Below are 17,642 nucleotides of genomic sequence, written 5' to 3'. Positions count from 1 at the left end.
CCTGTCCTGGCCTGTCTGGTTCTTTAGCCGATATGAACTATATTAAGCTATAAGAAGTTCTTTGTTCCTGCTGCACCCCTTTACAACACAACCTCTCGACTTCTCTCGACACCATGTACGGGGAAAATTCTCTCTGTTTACCTTACTCGCATCGAAATTCAGTTGATGCTGGCCATGGCACTGACTGGGATTTTATCTTTCAGTCTTTGCTAATCTGTGGTCCCTCGGTTGTCTTTCTTCTTTGTGCACCATGGACATGTCTTCAGTTGCGCAAAGAAAGCATCAAAGTTCGCCAAAACTACAGAGGTTTCTTGAAACTGGTATGGAACTGGACCACCTGTCGAGAACACTTGCTGATCTTCTAGTTGACGTCCTTGGTGCTTCTTGCGTTGCAATTATCCCGTCTCGTACTCGAACTTCTCGCAGACCCCCATTCTATTCGTTATGTCTCGGCGACAGCGCTGGAGTTTGCGTGCTCCCTTGCCATTTCCTTCCTCTCGTTTGTCCATCACGGTCGATCTATCAGTCCTTCCGACCTGCTCAATGTGTATCTGGCAACCTCTATCGGCATCGACATCGCCAAAGCAGTGCTCTTATCCATTACTACTGCTCACGAGTGCAATGTTTCAATGCTGAGTATCGCTCTGATGGCAGTCAAGACGGTACTCTTGGGGTTGGAAACGCAGAGCAAACGGTCCATTCTACGTGAGCCATGGACCAGCCAGAACCTGTCCTTCGAAGAGACAGACGGTGTTTTCAGCAGAATCACCTTTTGGCGGGTCAACGCCTTGCTGCAGAGAGGTCGCAAGCAGTTGCTGAAGCTGGATGATCTGCCCACGTTGCATAGCGAGCTATCATCAAGCCTGCTGAGGGAGCGGATGAGGGTTTGTTGGGAACGTCGATGTAAGTCAAACATGGCCTTTCCAGTTGGATGGACTCGCTCGACATGACTCACAATTGTCCAGCAAAACCAGAGGGAAGATATGCCCTTGTGGTGGCGGTTTTCAAATGCACCTTCTGGCAGAATATGCGTGTTGCTCCTTATGTCGCAGTGCAGGTTTTCCTTCGCTATGCTCAGCCGCTTTTGATCACGTATATGATCACATTTGTCAGTGATCCCCCTCCAGCAGGGGATGCATACTGCCTCGAATCATTCAAATTGATCCTCTCAGTGATGGTGATTTATGTTGGATTGGCTGTAAGTGAGCGAGAAAGAGGGAGACGGCAATAATCCACCTATCTCTAACTACCATCACTGACATTGAATAGATCGTCGATGGCTTGCGATCAATTGCTGCTCGCAAAGTACGTATCGCAGTCCGAGCATGCCTGATCGGCGTTCTCCATGATAAGGCTTTGAAAAGCATTGCCAGCACATCGGATGATTCATCTGCAATCACTCTGAGTAGCAGTGATGTCGAGGATGTTCAGTGGTCGATCGGCTACATCCATACCATCTGGTCGTCTTTTCTTTCCCTTGGTTTGGGAATGTATATGCTCGCTTCAAGACTCGGTTGGGCGAGTGTGATTCCGATCCTTCTGGTGTTATGTGAGTGATAATTTCTCTCTCCCCATGCCATTCGCTTTGTCCATTCCGCCAACGTCAATAGTCACATCGCGAGGAGGAAAATACGTTTCCCAACATTTTGCAGGCAAGCAACGGGCATGGAACGATGCCACACAAGCCCGAATCGGCATCACCAAGACTGTTTTGGAGCAAATGAAAAGCATCAAGATGTGTGGCTTTTCTCGCGCCATGGAAACCAGGATCCAAAACGCCCGAGAGAATGAAATCAAGGCCAGTCTTATCACGTACTGGCTAGATGCGATTCTGATAGCTTGTGGTGAGCAGTTCTTCCTCTTCTTTTCTTTGATGCTCAGTTTGAATACTAAATACCTTATATAGTCACCTTCTTGAATGTAGTCGGGCCAGCGATTACACTTGCAATCTACGCCATCCATTCGAAACTCACTGGCGGAGCTCCCCTTGATACAAATACGGCGTTTACTTCCTTTGCTATCATTCAAATGGTCACTGCCCCTGCGAATTCAATTATCCTGAGCGTACCAGATCTTGTCGCTGCCCTCGCCGGATTTGACCGGTTGCAGAAATACCTTCTTGAGCCTTCCCATGAAGACACTCGGAGAATCCTGACAGAGGCAGGTCCAGATGGGGTGAACAAGATAGACAGCGTTGTGACAGCTACATCTATTGATTCACAGGACGAAGAAAACAATCGAACCTTCTCCATCGTCGTCAAGAACGCAACCATCCGGCCATCGCCAACAGCCCGAGAACCTGTCCTTCAGGGGATCAACATTCAGGTTCAAAAGGGATGGCTCGTCATCTGCGCCGGGGTCACAGGTTCCGGCAAGACGACACTGGCCAGAGCAATTCTCGGGGACGTGCAGCCTGACAGCGGTAGCATCTCCGTGTCCTCCAAAAACATTGCCTGCTGTACGCAGTCCTCGTGGCTAAGAAACGGAACCATCCAAGAGATCATTGCTGGGCCGCCAGGGTCGCAGATCACAGATGTGAAATGGTACCAACGAGTCATCCATGCGTGCTGTCTCGAGGAGGATTTCCAGCAATTGCCTCGGGGCGATCAAACAATGGTTGCCAGTGGCGGCACCTCGCTTTCGGGAGGCCAGAAGCAGCGAGTTGTAAGTTCCTTATTCCTATGATACCGCTGAGACTGACGATGGAGGCTCTCGCTCGTGCGGTTTACTCTCGATTGGATATTCTCGTCCTTGACGACATCTTCAGTGCACTGGATACTCAAACGGAGCAGACAATCGCTCAGCGACTCTTTGGACAACACGGTCTCCTTCGAGAACTTGAAAAAACCGTTTTTCTCATCACACATGCCAGTAAGTTGATTATGGTTAGAAGGAAACATCCGTTTATATTGTAGAATAACAGTTATTCGACAGCTCATTTACTCCCGCTTTCTGACCTGGTGGTTATTCTCAACAAGGATGGCCATGTTTCGAAACAAGGGCCGTGGGATGAACTGAAAGGCCAAGCTGAATCTATCAGCAGAATGATCGACTCGAAACAAAACGAACAGAAAGTGAGCTCTTCATCCGAAGCCAAGACACAGAACAAGGCAGCAGCAGTGGCTTCTTTACGATCCGCTGAACGATCAATGGAGATGGTGAGAAAAACAGGCGACAGCGCCATCTACAAACAGTACATCAACGCAGTAGGGAAACCGCAGATGCTAGTCACCACGCTTGTCATGGCGTCGTCGGCAGGGTTCAGCTTGCTGATCCAGAACTGGCTGCGATGGTGGACCGCAGATGGTCAGGCAGAGCAGCACACTTGGTTCTATGTCTCTGGCTACCTCCTCCTGGCTCTTGCCCACTGGGTGTCGCTGGCGGGGATCAACGCAACGCTGCTTCTGATTGTGCCCAGCTCCGGCCGAGCTCTACACGGCCAACTGCTCTCCACGGTGATGAAAGCTCCGTTGTCGTTTTTCACCTCCTCGGCAGAGGATACCGGCACCACCCTGTCCAGATTCAGTCAGGACATGAAACATATCGACCGCCGGTTGCCAACGCAAGTGGCGCGAATGGGCGGCCAGGCTTTCAAGCTGCTGGCGCAGTTTCTCCTGCTGTACACGGCCGCACAGTCCTCCCTGCTCGTCACGCTCCCCATCCTGTTGGCGGTCGTCTATGTTGTCCAAAAGGTCTACCTGTACACCAGCCGGCAGCTTCGCTGGCTCGACCTGGAAACCAACTCCCTCACCAGCACCAGCTTCCTGGATACCGTGAATGGACTGACGACTATCCGCGCATTTGGCTGGGAAACGGCGTACATGTCTGACAATAGCCGACGGTTGGATATGTCGCAAATCCCCTCATACTCCCTTCTTGGGATCGAGCAATGGCTACAGTTGGTTCTTGATCTGATCATCGCAGCAGTGGCACTGATCAATGTCAGCCTGGTTATCTTTCAGGGCCAATCTGGGGGGGGCTCCACGGCTGGCGAGGTTGGAATCACCATGAACGTTTTTCTTTCGGTGAACATCACCCTCCTAGTCACCATTCACTTTTGGACCAGCTTCGACGCATCACTCGAGGTTGTCTCGAGGATTGCGGCTTTTGCGAGAGAAGTCAAGCCGGAGGCTCAACCGGGAGAAGACCACGTACCACCGGAAGAGTGGCCTGCAAGAGGAGGGGTGGAAATGCAAGATGTGGTGGCTGGATATGGCGGCAGCAGCAACAGCAGCAGCAGTGGTATCGGAGATGGGATTACGACCGCCCTCAACGGGGTCACCTTGACGATTCCACCGTCTTCCAAAACTGGCATCCGCGGCCGCACTGGAAGCGGCAAATCTTCTCTCATCCTGAGCATTCTCCGTCTCCTCGACTTCTCAAAGGGGACAATCTGCATTGACGGCGTCGACCTGGCCACTCTCCCCCGAGAGACGATCAGACATCGGATCATCACCATTCCGCAAGACCCTTTCCTGATTCCTAGTGGCTCACTCCGCGAGAATCTGGATGTAGGCAGTGGAACTGTTTCCGATGAGGAGATGCTGCAAGTGTTGCATAAGGTGCATCTTGCGTCTGTTCTAGAAAGGAGAGATGCTTCCCTTCCACTTGACACCATGATGAAAGATCTCCCACTCTCGGCCGGCCAAATCCAACTCCTCTCCCTCGCCCGCGCCATCCTTCTTCGACCCTCGCGCGGCAACCTGCTTCTCCTCGATGAAGCGACAAGCAATATCGATCGGGAGACTGACGCGGTCATGCAGAGGGTCCTTCGGGAGGAGTTTCGGGGGTATACGGTTGCAGCGATTGCGCATCGGTTGGAGACCATCGAGGATGCGGATAATGTGCTTGTCATGGAGGGGGGGAGAGTGCTGCAGGGCATTTGATATCAATAGCTTATGGATTTATTCCGTACTTGGCACTGAAAGTGGCTTCTATAGATATTACGAAGGTATAAATCTAATAAATATACAACTTTATTGACTTCCTGATGACTCCAAGGACTCATCAGTCCAAGTCAGTGATACCTCTACAATCCAGGGTAGACACTTCAGTAGACCAGCACATCTCACCCTCGTAACATAATAAACAGGCACTCTTAACAAGATAGACTAGAATATTTGCCGAGTCTACCCAGTACTGCCGCCTCGATCTGGTTGTGAACATCATAAGATAGACCTGTTTAATCCTCCTCTTCTCCTTCCAAGCTTCCACTGTGGAAGATCACCTGATGAATCACATAATCCATCACATGACATTCCAGTTATTCCCATTTAGGCAGGCAGTGGTAGTCTCCAGGAAGGAACGAAAGTTCAGATTAATTCACTTACTCACTTACTCTTAATCAGTTACTCACTCACTCTTAATCATTCACTCTTCAGTACTTATAAATCAAATCAAGGGAATACGCTTTGAACCTTATACATAAGTCATCCTCCTAAAGGCATCGAAGGAGAGGTATTCATGGACTGCTTAAGCAAGTCTCTACACACTCTCTACACACTGTCTCCAAGCCATAGGTCCGAAACACAAAGGACTCTCGGTATATCTCTATGACTGATGATTGCTTCTAGTCTCTTCACGAGGCCATTCGAGTCGAAATCTCACACCATGATCAGACGTCTGACTTCGCTGAGCGACAAAGGGATTACTACATAAACGCCTTGGTGATACTCTCAACAACTTTATAAAAGGCTACATTGCTCTGCATGGCTAGATACCCTCTCATTGCGCCATACGTGCCAAAGAGCGCCGAGGACCTAGAGCGGGTAACAAACATGATGGGCAAGCCACGTATGATACCCCGTTCCCAGGTCTATCTAACGGTTTTAGTAATCATCTTTTGCAGGAGTTCCGTGGTACATCAGCCTGGGGAGAGCAGTCTGGCCCTGCTGGATGAGTGGCCTGGGGGATGATGCTGGAGAGAAGACGACGGGTGGAAAGGGGAGCGGTTCGGCGGCCGGGGGCAAGGAGAGAGGAACCAAAGGAAAGGAAAGAGAAGAAAAGGACGAAGAGGGGGGGTGAAGGGGATGAAATCCCGACGTGGTTGACAAAGGAGGTGTCACAGAAATATATGACCAGATAAAAGCTCTAATAATGTCTAGACATTTTCAGTGGCTCAGCGGTCTAGTGGCCCCCTGGATGTTGTCAAAGGAGGAGCGTCAAGCTCAAGAGGGGAGCAGCGGTTTAAGCATATCAAAGTGATAAAGGACAAGGAAGAACACTGACGCTGATTTAAAGGCTGCAGGGGTTAATTTTATCTTTAACTTAATATAGGTTTAAACAGTAAATAATGACAATTCCATAATGAATAATCTATATCCATAAAATAGTAGTAGAGGGAGCGAGAATGTGATAGCGCTTCTATTCAGCCCCCTATCAAGAGGCTGGCTATACGGGAAATACGAAGACCAGGATAATGATGATCTAATTTTATTACCTGTTGAGCTTTACCTATTCATTTTTCCCATGTTTACAAGCGTACATCACTGACTACAGGCAGGAAATATACTCCGTACACTTGAAGAGTGCAGCAGGAATTGACTACTCTGTGAGTCTACATCATGAAGTAAGTCTGTTCTTATTATCAATAAACACCGGCTAACCAGCATCCCTGTCTATCAATGACGCTGTCCAGCCTATCAGCCCAACATGAATCTCGCCTAAAAATGCCCGGTTTGATCCTGCCAGACAAAGCAGACAGAGTATAAGCCTCACCAGCGGGGATCAGCAGACCCTGTTACGACCCTTTGCCAAGCAGACCCTGAATTCATCTCACAGACGTGTATCGCGAACCTTGAGGCCCAAATCTTTGGTCAAATTGTAGCGTGTCTTGGCCGGCTCCCGTGGCTGAAACGATACGACCAGGGGATTCGGAATCGCTTAGCTTGTACTGATTCGTGCTGGTTTGTGAACGGTCAATATGGCAATCAGCAAGGCCAGCGAAGATGCAATTGGAGACTGATAATCGCCGGTGACAATAACAATCGAAAACCTGGAGCTATCTTATGCGCCGAGGGACTAAGTGCTTATGAGGTGCCTCAATACGAGCAGCAGCAGTAGTACCAACTACTAACTACTAACTACTGATCTATCTGCCTACTAATATAAGAAGATGCCAGACCAAACCCAGGTTACTACTTACTACTTACTACTACTTACTTACTCCGTACAAAGCAGCGGTTCACCATGCTGGCCCTCCACATCACTCTGGCCGCCCTGCTGGGCACGGCGCTCGTCTTCGGCATCATCGAGCTCGGCCTCGTCGCGTACGGGGTGAGTCTGTACACAAAGTCCTACACTGTCGAAGAGTGCACGCTCTACTCGTGCTACGACGAGCATGTGCACGGCTCTGCGCCCGCCATCACCATCTTCATGCTCTTCTCCGCCATCTGGACCGTGCTGGGCACCGTCGTCGCCGCCGTCCTCCCCTGGTGGTACGCGGAGAAGAAGCGCGTCCTCGTCACCAAGCAGATGAACCAGGGGTGTTTTGCCGGCTTAATCATCTTCTACTTCGTTACCATGGTCTTCTGGCTCGCTTCGTTTGCGGATATCGCCTCCATCCTGGACGGTGAGACCAGCGTCTTTGATATCATCAATGCCATCATCGCGTTCGCCGTTTTACTCTGGTAAGATTTCCAAAATTCTAGTACTCGGTAGGAGAGAAGAAAACTAAGCTAATCTTCTAGGCTCGTCTTCATGGCCCTCTTCATCCTCACCATCCTCGCCGTCTGTGACGTCCTCAAGAGCGAGTGGCCGGGATATCTTTCTCTCAAGGAGACCTCCGCGACAACAACTACCCCTGCTACCGAATCACAACCTGTTCCTCCTGCTGATGCTGAACCCAAGAGTGAGGCTGTCGCGTCGGAATAGCCTTCACGATGGACTGGAATAATGGCTGGAAGGAGTAATGATTGGAGAGAATAATACAATATGAGGATGAATGATGGTTAATCCTATGCTTGTCTATTCATAGTTAATTTAATACGTATCATATGTTCGGTTACAGTCTTAGCTTAGGCTATACTTATAAAGTAATATGTCTATTAATGGTACAGCTAGAGATGTGCATGGGTATCTATCAACGTGGTCCGAGATCTGCCGGTATACATGCTGTGCAGCCGGCACAGAAAAGCTTCAAGGGCAGGGGCTGGAGAGAGAGAACAAGTCCGAGAAAATAGAAGAGAAGAGATCGATGCCGCGGAAAGTCTAGACCAAACGCCGTGATGCAGATCGCGCCTGTGGTAGAGCCGGATAAACAAAGAGAAAGAAAGAGAAGAGAGGCTGTTGGGTATGAGCGAAAGAGAAAGACAAAGAAAAGAAAAAGGAATGATAGGGAAGAAGGAAAGAAGGAAAGAAATAAAAGAAGGAAAGGTAAGAAAAAGAAGGAGAAGGAAGTTGTTATATGGACAAGTCTTCGTCCAGATCGGAAGAGAACATGGTCGGCAGCCCAGCCGAGGGACTCAATAGACCCCGTCCGCTCTCCCCCCCGTCCGGCAACTCTTCCGGCGAGAGGACGCGACCGCCGAGCTCCACGTCGCTGATATGAACGTGGTACTCGAGGGCCTTGCGGGCTTCCTTGATCAGCTCCTCCGTCCACCCCAGACACCGTTTCAGGCTTTGGTTCATCTTCTGGCTGTCCACAAGAAGTTCCTGGTGCTTGGAGAGATCGATCTTGAACCGTTTCTCGTCGGCTTCCCGGTGCTTTGCGTCGTGTTCGGCCAGCGATTCCGGGCTCAGCACGCTCTCGTCCTCGATCGAGTTCTCGTCGTCCTCGTCGTCCTCCTCCTCCTCCTCGTCGTCGTCGCTGAATTCGCTCGGATCCTCCTCTGGCGAGCGGGAAGACGAGCGCTCACTGCCCGGCGCCTCATCGCCCTCACTGAAGGCTGGCAGTGCCGTCCCGGAGAAGGACCGTGTGGAATCCGCCGCCACGGACAGCCGGCCCGACCGGCTGAGGCGACGGTAGCGGCGTAGCTCGGCATTCTGCTTGCGCATCTCTCGCTCCAGCGTGCGGTTGATGGCTAGCAGTGAAGAGTTGCTGATCTCCAGATCGAGGATCTTGCGTTCGGTGCGGGCGTTGACGGCCGGATCAACGGCCGGGAGGCGTGGCGTCTCGGTCCGAACGGGGCTCTGTAGTGGTAGATGCGAGTGCGTGTCTACCAGCGATACGGTAGATCCGTTGCTAAACACCCGGTGTCGAAGACCGGTGATTGGCTCAGAACTGACTGACTCATCTGAATGGTTGTTCTTTAACCCTGATGGAGATGCCAGAAGGGGACTGGGGCGCAGGCCCTCCCGCTCACGGGGAGGAGACCCAAAATTGCCCAGGTCAATACTAACCGCCTTGGCATGGTGGGAGGTGGGAGGATGGTGCTGCCTGTCGTGCAAGCTGTTTAGAAGCGAGGAGGTGGTCTGTAAAGTCGCAATATTCTCGACCGGGTTGCCCACCAGCGAGTGGATCTGCGGTCTCGCGTCCTCTGACGACAGCCGAGACGACGCATCCGTCACGACTTTGGGCGATTTCAAGTGCGGCGAAGGAGCGGTGTGCGGTTGTTTGCCGGTCGCCGTGGGACGAGGAATCCCAAACGAGCGCCGCTTCACCGACGATACGGTGCTTCCCGAGTCCTTGGTAGGCAATAACGAAGGCGGTTTCTGTTCCTCCTCGCCGTTGGCGTAGATAAAAGTAGTTGGATGTGGCGGTTTGACGGATGGTCTGGGTCGAGGAGCGTCCGAGTCGGAGCCCGTTGCCGACCAGGCATCCGACGCGTGGAAGAACATCTGCGGTGCTGACGGGCCTGGGAAGAGGTACTGGCCATTGCTGTTATGGGTGTTATTATTGTTCTCCGTCACCGTCTTTGGCCGGGAATTTCGCGACGGCTCAGACCGTACCGTCCCGCGGACTGGACTGCGTTCGACTCGATACCCTCCGCCATTGCTCCTAAGCGAGGCCTGCTGCTGCTGCTGCGAGATGGAGGGCTGTGGAGAATGCTGGGCACTTGACGGCGATGACACAACCCCATCGCGTCTGCTACTCCGTGGACCAGAGCGCGGGGTGACGTTGGCGGCGAGATAGACCGGACACGGGGTGGCGGCGGTGGGCACGAGGTCGTCTCTGGAGGAGGAGAGGGCGGAGGGATGCTCGGAGCTGGGATATCGGGGAGAGTGGTGGTAAGTGCTGGCGGTCGCGAGCTTGGGAGTCAAGGGAGACTTGTTGTTGGAGCGGTGGAAGGCGGCGCTGAGCGAGGGGGTGAAGGGCTTCTGTTGTGGTTGTTTATCGGAGGTCATAGTTGCGGGATTCGAGGGGCGGACACGACGACGAGTGTAAATCATGGCATTGCGAGTCCGCGCGGCAGGCTGCGAGCATGGTGGCACCGGCCAGGAGCTGCGAGTGCCGAAGGGTCGATGGTCAGACAGGCCGATTGACTGCTGAGGGAGATGGTGAGGGCAGGCAGGAAGAATCCGTGATGCTGGGGGGAATCAGATCTGCTGTCGACACGGGCGAAAAACATCATCGCCTAGAGGGGTTAGCGTGTGCTGGTGCCACATTTCATGATTTACTTCGACGGAGTCACAAGAATAACAGTAAAGAATGACTTTATTGCTAATGAGTATATATACTTTGGAATATCTTTACAGTACTTCGGATCTGGACAAAATACTGCTTACCCTTACAATCCTGTATTTGCACTCCTTGCGGTCGCAATTGTTTTCTCGCTCGGATCTTCGGCTGGTCTAGAATCCATCCCTGTCCGTATTCAACCGATCGCATCGCACAATCTACAGTATGACATTCGGGTGGAGATGGCAAAAAGGCTTAGGAAAGGGAAAAATTTTGCTCTGTCTTGTGATGGATTGAGGTGTTTTTATACACGGTTTGGTCTGCAGGGTGTATATAGTTACAAGGCAAGGTTCACCGCTTACATACCTCAAGTGTGGCTGAGACGTCACTATCCAGGCTGTCGAGTGAGTCTCTATGAATAGCTGCGGACCAATATGTCATGTAAAAAAAAGCCGTTTCTGGCGAGGATCGGGGGTAGTGGTTGAGCCCGGTTTGCGCTTCCGTGATTTGGGAAGCACTGGGAGAGCTTCGCCGGGCGCCGCCTGCACGGCTTCCTTGATGGTCTGCTTCGACAGACAAAAATCCACATGCTCGTTGAACACCTTATCGTCTGCTGGGTGTGGCCGGGAGCAGATGGGACAGTCCCAGTGGAGTGCTGGAGACGCTGGCGAGTCTTCACTTGGTGACTCGGACGGCTTCGGCTCGGGGAGGTCTGCAATTTCCTGGCTGAGTTGCTCCAGTTCATTCATGTCTTCCTGCAGCTCCTCGCGAGCAGCAGTTTCGAACGCTTCTTCGGCACCGGCATTGCCTTGCCTGATGGTTGCGGTCGGTCTTTGCTGGTTGACGGCCGCTGCGCCGAAGAATTCAATGCCCACCTTCTTCGTGCTCACTAGGTGTGTGCAGCGAAGACCGAGCAGTCGGAGCTTCAGGTCTGGGATTTCCTTTTCGAGTTTCGCCAACATGGGAAGAGCAAACGCGTATAGATCTTTGGCGAGCATCACAGCTCTCGGGGGGGCGATCTGACGGGTCAATACTTCAAAGGTATGCAGCTTGACTTTCAGCACCAGGGTGCGACCCTTGACTTGGGCACGAGCCAGGTCTTTTTCCAACTCTTGCGCGGCGGTCCAGAGTTTTGCGCGGATCTCTTCCTTGCCTCCAATCTCGTGGAAGGTGGCCTCCGTGCCTACACTTTTGCGTTCGTAGTTTTCCACTGGCTGAACCCTGGTTCGGCCTAAGCCAAGATAGCATTGCATCAGAAAATAGAATGCCTTCTCGCCAAATAGCTTCGTGAGGTATGCTCGTTGGGGATAGATATCGCCGCATGTCTTGATCCCCATCGAGTCTAACTCCCGCTCAAACACTCGGCCCACCCCATTCACCTTGCGAACGGGCAGATCTCTCATGAAATCCATGATGGCGGCTCGGTCACTGGGGATGAAGAACTGGCCGTTCGGCTTGTTGCGGTTTGAAGCAATTTTGGCGAGCTTCGCATTGGCTGCAATCCCGGCGGAAACAGAGATCTTGGTCTTCTCGAGAATCGCGGCTCGCATCTCTTGAATCGCCTCCTGCGGGTCCTTTTGATTTTCCGCACAGTATGGCGTGATGTTCAAATATGCCTCGTCGATGCTCGCGCTTTCAAACAGCGGATCGTACTCGGCAAAGATGGCGCGAATCTCAGTTGCTTTCGCCGTGTACTTGTCAAAGTTCGGGGCCACACAGATCAGCTGTGGACACAGCTTCTTGGCCACAAAGCTGGCCATGCCGCTACGGCAGCCAAACTTTCGGGCCTCATAATTGCAAGTGGACAACACACCCTTGCCCACGGCCATCGGCACAGCCTTCAACTCGGGACGGTCCAATTCCTCCACGGCAGCGAAGAAGGCGTCACAGTCCACATGTACGATATGCTGTGACAAATCACGCTCCAATTCCAGCTGCGCTAGATATTCGTCTGCACGTCGCAGGTCCTGCGACAAGTCCAACTGTTCCAGGCGTGCTTTGGCACTCAGGATCCGCTCAATCTTCGCCGTGAGCACTTTATCACGCTCCTGTTCGCGGTTGAAAAACTTGGAGCCTTTGGATGCATTGTAGATAATCTCCGATACCTAGTCCATTTGTTACTATGAGAAGATACTCGACGTAATATTTGCCTTTCAAACGGCGAGTTTAACCTTCTGCTGGTCGACTGCATCCTGCCCCGCCTTGGTCAGAGAAGGCCCCAACAGCGAATATTTCAAGGTCCGGTCATGACTCTCGGTTCTCGACTCGTCAACTTCGTCCGTTTCCTCTACAGGGTCACCACCCTTCGCGTCCATGGCCTACTCCATAAGGCAGGCGAGGAACCGCCGAGCAAGCGTGCGTGAAGTACTCAACCTCGCGGAGGATCAAGGCAACACGGAATTCTGGATCAAATACACAAGCATTGGGTTTGGGAGTATGCAATGAGATAAATAAAGGCCTCTCTGCTAGCCTTTGAAACCGAGAGCCAGGAAAAACTTCAATATCGTTCAATATCCAAATACGCGTTGCTGCCTAGTCCCAAGCGGGCTATAAAATTGCGCTATCACGTGATCACGCGTCGCACCCCGTGACGTGCTCCTCAAAGTGCGGAAGACGCAGCAGTCGTAAATGGCCAGTTTTGGAGCCATCGTTCCTCATGTGGATTCTCGACTCGGATGGTGATTTTCTGGAAGGTAGATTACGCCTGGCCTAGTTTGAACTGCAGTCGCTATCGCTGACCTTTTCCTTCAAGGGAAACGCGTGTGGCTCAAACCGGGGAAGCAGTATCTGTTCGGTCGCATTCGGCAGGATGGAGGTAAGCATGGTGTTTCGAAAAAGTCTCGGTGCAATTTGGGAAATTGCTAACACCTTGGGAATGTGTAGTCCGCCATGCGATCGGGAATGCCTCCATCTCCAGAAAGCACATGGTGATCGAGGTATCACCAGTGAAGCCGGGAGACGGGGTAGGAACACACACCAAAGAGCCGTTTCGGAGAACTGTTGGCTGACAGACGCCAGTCACATATCCATGCGAGGTCTGAGATTTCAGTGATTGATCAAGGGTCGAAATGTGGCACGATCGTCAACGGGGAGCAGATCAGAGGGGACAGCAAAAAGCTCAACGGCGAGGAGCATACGATCAAGATCGGGAAATACCAACACCTCCTGAGGTATGGATGCAGCGATGCTGCTACGATTATACTCGGCGGCTGATCTAGCTTTTCTATCGAATCTAGGATTACATGGCAACCGACTGTGCTCAGCTTCTCATTATCGTCGAAAGAACTGAAAGTGAGAGACCCCCTGGTCCACGTGCGCTCCCGACTTGAGGATCTCGATATCAAGACCGTCATTCCATATCTCGTCGATAAGACTACACATGTTGTTCAGAGTAAACGAAATACGGCGAAGGGATTACAAGCGCTGATAAATGGGAAATACATTGTGCAAGAGTCCTTCCTCGATGCGGTGGTGTACGCCGCAACACCCAGCGACTTGGAGAACATTGAATCGCTGTCTCCGCTCGAGTCTGACTTTGACTCTGCCTGGCCGGATGCGATGGAGCATCTCCCACCACCTGGAAAAGAACCGGTCCAAAGATCGGCTGACGCTTTTGCACCAAATCCAAGCCGATTGAACATTTTCGAAGGATACACGTTCGTCTTTGGTGACAGTATGCAGTTTGAGAACCTTCAGGCATCGATCAATAATGGGCATGGGAAAGCCCTCTTCTACCAGGTTGAGGACGGTGTCACCACCGCCGAGGAGATAGTACAATTCATGCGGAACGCCTCTGGCGGTAAAGGCATAGGTGCCGAGAGAAGCGATCCTGGAGGGGTTGTTCTCGTGCGCTTTCGTTCCAAGGGCCGCTATGAGAATTGGTCCATTGAGATAAGCAATCAGATTGCAGTCATGATCGATCAACGTGTGATAGAGCAGAGCGAATTCCTCGACGCCATCTTGGGCAACGATGCTGCTCCGTTGTGTCGTCCTCTTCCTTCGGAACCGGACCTGACCCAAGAATCTGACACCGGGGCCGGGGCCGGAGCCGGTACCTCCTCGCAACGTGCTCTTACACAAACTTCAGCTACAGAAGTGGTTGACGATGAAGCCTCTCAACCCACACCCGAACTATCCCTTAAAGAAGAACCGACGCAACGCTCCAGGTCGGGGAGTAAACGGCCACGAGTCCGCAGTTTTGTCAGCAAGGTGAAGAATTTCGACGATGGCTTTGATATGAATTCAATCCCTGTCTACACGCTGGAAGATGACGAGGTTATTCCCGACTCAGTCCCACCGGTAGCGATGGAACCTATTCCGGAGGAACAAACACAGCCGGACAGGATGGTTGATGAAAACGAGGAAGAGGACGTTCTTTCTGCTCTGCTCCCCGGCGCCAAGGCGATGAAGAGACACCGGGCTGAGATGAGTCGACACCAGGTAGATGACCCCGGGCACTCCCCAAAGGAAGAGAGTCTCCCACGACCGAAACGTCCGAAGCTTGACGTTCGAGAGGCGGCCCGTCAGCACCGAGAAGCTGCTGAAGAGAAGGCCCACCAGCGTCGACAGGCTGAAGAAGAAGCCTTGCAGGCCTCTCTCAAAGATGTTGACGTTGAGAAGATGAAAAACCTTGCCATCGTAGAAGAGATGGACATCAAACCGAGAACGCCTAGCGAACCCCTCACAGATGATCGGGACCGCTGGGATGAAAGATGGAACGGGCGCAAGAATTTCAAAAAATTCCGACGCAAGGGGGACCCCAGTCACACCCGGCAGCGGATCCAAACGGTCATCGTTCCCCTGGAGGAGGTCGTCAGGAAAGAGTTTGGAGTCGGCGAACACCACTGGGTTAGCATCCGCAAAAGCCCCGACCCGGGCGCCGTGGAGAGCGGCAGCGGGCCTCGCGATGCGATACTGAGCCGCGAGGCCACCGGCACCTCCACTTCACAACGGTCCCTTCGGACAGAGAGTGAGGCACCACCGCCGTCCCTCCGGCAGCAGAAGCGAACCCGTGAAGTCCAGGACTCGGACAGCGAGGAGGATCTCCGCTTCCGCTTCCGCCGCAAGAGGTAGCAATTTCCTCTGCTATGAATAGAACACCACATACGGGTATTGTTGCAGGACTCTGTCCTTTTGTACATAAAGCCTACAAAACTAATCCACACCGCTCACTTTCCCTCTCCGGTCGGATGACAAGAGAAAAATGAAGCCTCATCTGGCTCCATGGATCTTTGAATAGAAGCTCTCCATCCCCCACCCTACCCTGCCAAGGTAATTTCCAGCAGCCATAGCGCTGGGGGATTCGCCAATCAATCTGACGTGAACTACTGGACGGTGGGTTCCATCCAGACTCCAGACGGTCCACAGCGAATCTTAAAAAAAACCCACTTTAGCCTCGCCTTATGCAGTGATTATAACTCGTCGGTCTCCCTGGAGCATTCTCAACATTAAATCGCAGAGACCCCAGACATGGATGGCGTTTCATTCTCCCCTTCGAGCGGACGGTGCTCCTTCTGAGACGGTCGGGGATTCGTGTGTTTGGAGACGGGCGTTTGGGCTGGATCGGCGGGTACTGTCCGACCAGAGGATCCTTCATTGATAAGAGTGGAACTGGACAGAGTCTGTAGGATGCCCAAGTAAAGCGTTAGTAACTCAGGTACGCAGTAGCTAGTGGGAGTAATTTCCATCGAATCGACTTGGTTCCTCTGGGGACAAGAGCAACTTATTGAATTTGGAGTGTACAGCAGCTCCGTCTCGCCCTGTACAATCAAAACTGCAGTTGTATAGGCTATTAGTAGGAGGACCAAGTCTGTCTTGACTGATCTGAGATGCTTCTTCACTGCAGGGACTGCTGGGGCTGTGTGTGAAGTTGAACAGCAGTGAATGTTAAGAGTGAGTGGTTGCTGCACCACACCGACCGGCCTCCTCCTCCTCCTCCTCCTCTTCCTCTTCCTGCTCTTCTTCTTTCTTTTCCCCCTCCTCTTCTTCCTCTTCTTCCTTTTCTTCCATTTTTTTCTCTTTCCCCAATGTCAGTCCATAAGAGCAGCCGCCCTTACCGCCGCAGCCAGCCGGGGCCCGCATCATAATGTGGCGATCATCTTCCACTGGCATAATTCAGACCTGGATACAGCGCTGGTTTCGGAGCAGAAGAGCAAAAGGCTTCGGGGAAATTATTACCCCAGTCGGATCCGACAGGCCCTGCTCCTGACACCCCTGACACCTGAACAGCTTACACAGAAAATTGAGCTGGGCTTGAATGCCCCCAAAGGCTGGTCTAGCTAGCCCCGAATGCACAAAATGCTGAGTTGGCAGCCAAGTCGGTGACAGAGCTGCCTGGTAACTAGATTTAAGCTTTACTATATTATTATTCATGGCATATATTGGTGGAGTTATAATTGACGAATTAAATATTGATGAAAGCAAGGATTCGTCGAGGAAATTCCCCTTGCCGCCCTACTCTTCAACCCACTCCTTCGAGGGTACCTAGTAGGTCTTGAAATGATATTCTGGTAATTTACACACAACAATGATCAGTCGTAAAATCAAACAATCAAGCCATTGATGCCCATTCATTTGTTTGCCCGCTCAAGCACATCCATCAATTCCACCGCTTTCTGGGTCAGCACGCGAGTATCATCACCGACTCGTGGGCTTTCCCTGGCAGCATCAAGGGTCTTTCGCCAGAAGCTCCAACGCGGAAAGCCAAGAATAGGACCGTCGTAGAGTGTCCCGGTTCGCCATGAAGTCTCATTGAGGCTGCTAGCACGCGGGGAATGGACCACCTCCTTGAAGAGCGACTGCCCGGCATAAATGATCCACACAGAGGCGCCTGCCATGCTGGCACTGTACAGAGCCGCGTTATGCTTATACGCTGCTTCTTCCTCCAAGAGTTCTCTGAAGTTCCATATTGCATAGATGATGTCGGGGGAAATCCCAGCAGCCGACAGCCGCGCCAAGAATGCACATTCATTGAGGGACGCTACTTCCTCAGACGTCCCTGGCTCGAAAAGGACTTTTTCAATGGGCAGGCAGAAAGGTTAGCGTTCTATGGAATGAAAGACCAGGGGAACTCAAGAAAGAAGCC

The 17,642-nt window shown here is 52.1% G+C and overlaps 7 protein-coding genes across 7 annotated transcripts in view; 3 read left to right on the top strand and 4 right to left on the bottom strand.

The window, feature by feature from the left end:
- Nucleotides 1-113: 113 nt before the first annotated feature.
- ASPZODRAFT_57391 (hypothetical protein) lies at nt 114-4,886 on the top strand (the record flags this gene model as incomplete). The annotated part of the gene is made up of 8 exons (XM_022728681.1): nt 114-320; nt 366-903; nt 966-1,198; nt 1,270-1,549; nt 1,611-1,844; nt 1,907-2,664; nt 2,709-2,871; nt 2,935-4,886. 8 exons carry the CDS (start codon nt 114-116, stop codon nt 4,884-4,886), a joined length of 4,365 nt encoding a protein of 1,454 aa, XP_022586287.1.
- Nucleotides 4,887-7,014: 2,128 nt separating this feature from the next.
- ASPZODRAFT_127907 (hypothetical protein) lies at nt 7,015-8,209 on the top strand. Its single transcript, XM_022721866.1, has 2 exons — nt 7,015-7,628; nt 7,689-8,209. The coding sequence occupies exons 1-2, from the start codon at nt 7,189-7,191 to the stop codon at nt 7,870-7,872; spliced, it is 624 nt and encodes a 207-aa protein (XP_022586286.1). The 5' UTR covers nt 7,015-7,188; the 3' UTR covers nt 7,873-8,209.
- A 191-nt stretch (nt 8,210-8,400) lies between these two features.
- ASPZODRAFT_12584 (hypothetical protein) lies at nt 8,401-10,550 on the bottom strand (the record flags this gene model as incomplete). Its single annotated transcript, XM_022721444.1, has 2 exons — nt 8,401-10,466; nt 10,544-10,550. The coding sequence occupies 2 exons, from the start codon at nt 10,548-10,550 to the stop codon at nt 8,401-8,403; spliced, it is 2,073 nt and encodes a 690-aa protein (XP_022586285.1).
- A 56-nt stretch (nt 10,551-10,606) lies between these two features.
- On the bottom strand, nt 10,607-12,857 carry ASPZODRAFT_127905 (hypothetical protein). The gene is made up of 2 exons (XM_022721865.1): nt 12,730-12,857; nt 10,607-12,666 (listed from the first exon to the last, which is right to left on the bottom strand). Exon 2 carries the CDS (start codon nt 12,385-12,387, stop codon nt 10,996-10,998), a length of 1,392 nt encoding a protein of 463 aa, XP_022586284.1. The 5' UTR covers nt 12,388-12,666; nt 12,730-12,857; the 3' UTR covers nt 10,607-10,995.
- Nucleotides 12,858-13,214: 357 nt separating this feature from the next.
- ASPZODRAFT_12582 (hypothetical protein) lies at nt 13,215-15,631 on the top strand (the record flags this gene model as incomplete). The annotated part of the gene is made up of 5 exons (XM_022721442.1): nt 13,215-13,251; nt 13,311-13,373; nt 13,442-13,521; nt 13,577-13,728; nt 13,795-15,631. The coding sequence occupies 5 exons, from the start codon at nt 13,215-13,217 to the stop codon at nt 15,629-15,631; spliced, it is 2,169 nt and encodes a 722-aa protein (XP_022586283.1).
- Nucleotides 15,632-15,708: 77 nt separating this feature from the next.
- Nucleotides 15,709-16,669, bottom strand: ASPZODRAFT_2107952 (hypothetical protein; the record flags this gene model as incomplete). Its single annotated transcript, XM_022727712.1, has 2 exons — nt 15,709-16,415; nt 16,477-16,669. 2 exons carry the CDS (start codon nt 16,667-16,669, stop codon nt 16,006-16,008), a joined length of 603 nt encoding a protein of 200 aa, XP_022586282.1. The 3' UTR covers nt 15,709-16,005.
- Nucleotides 16,670-17,050: 381 nt separating this feature from the next.
- Nucleotides 17,051-17,642, bottom strand: part of ASPZODRAFT_163556 (hypothetical protein) — a gene marked incomplete at its 5' end in the record, with an annotated part of 1,187 nt that continues 595 nt past the window's right edge. The window contains one exon of the mRNA XM_022726632.1: nt 17,051-17,570. Within this exon, the coding sequence (XP_022586281.1) occupies nt 17,128-17,570 (443 nt within the window). The 3' untranslated portion in view covers nt 17,051-17,127. The remainder of the gene's footprint in view (nt 17,571-17,642) is intronic.

This window comes from Penicilliopsis zonata (genome assembly GCF_001890105.1).
Source record: "Penicilliopsis zonata CBS 506.65 unplaced genomic scaffold ASPZOscaffold_1, whole genome shotgun sequence".
Classification (NCBI taxonomy): domain Eukaryota; kingdom Fungi; phylum Ascomycota; class Eurotiomycetes; order Eurotiales; family Aspergillaceae; genus Penicilliopsis; species Penicilliopsis zonata.
Note: the sequence above shows the minus strand (reverse complement) of the source record. Positions and strands in the feature narration are given on the sequence as shown.

Coding starts and splice junctions, on each gene's coding strand:
- ASPZODRAFT_127905 (XM_022721865.1), bottom strand. CDS start 12,387: ATGGCCGTGGGCAAGGGTGTGTTGTCCACTTGCAATTATGAGGCCCGA.
- ASPZODRAFT_127907 (XM_022721866.1), top strand. CDS start 7,189: ATGCTGGCCCTCCACATCACTCTGGCCGCCCTGCTGGGCACGGCGCTC. Junction 7,629..7,688: donor GCGTTCGCCGTTTTACTCTG/GTAAGATTTCCA, acceptor CTAATCTTCTAG/GCTCGTCTTCATGGCCCTCT.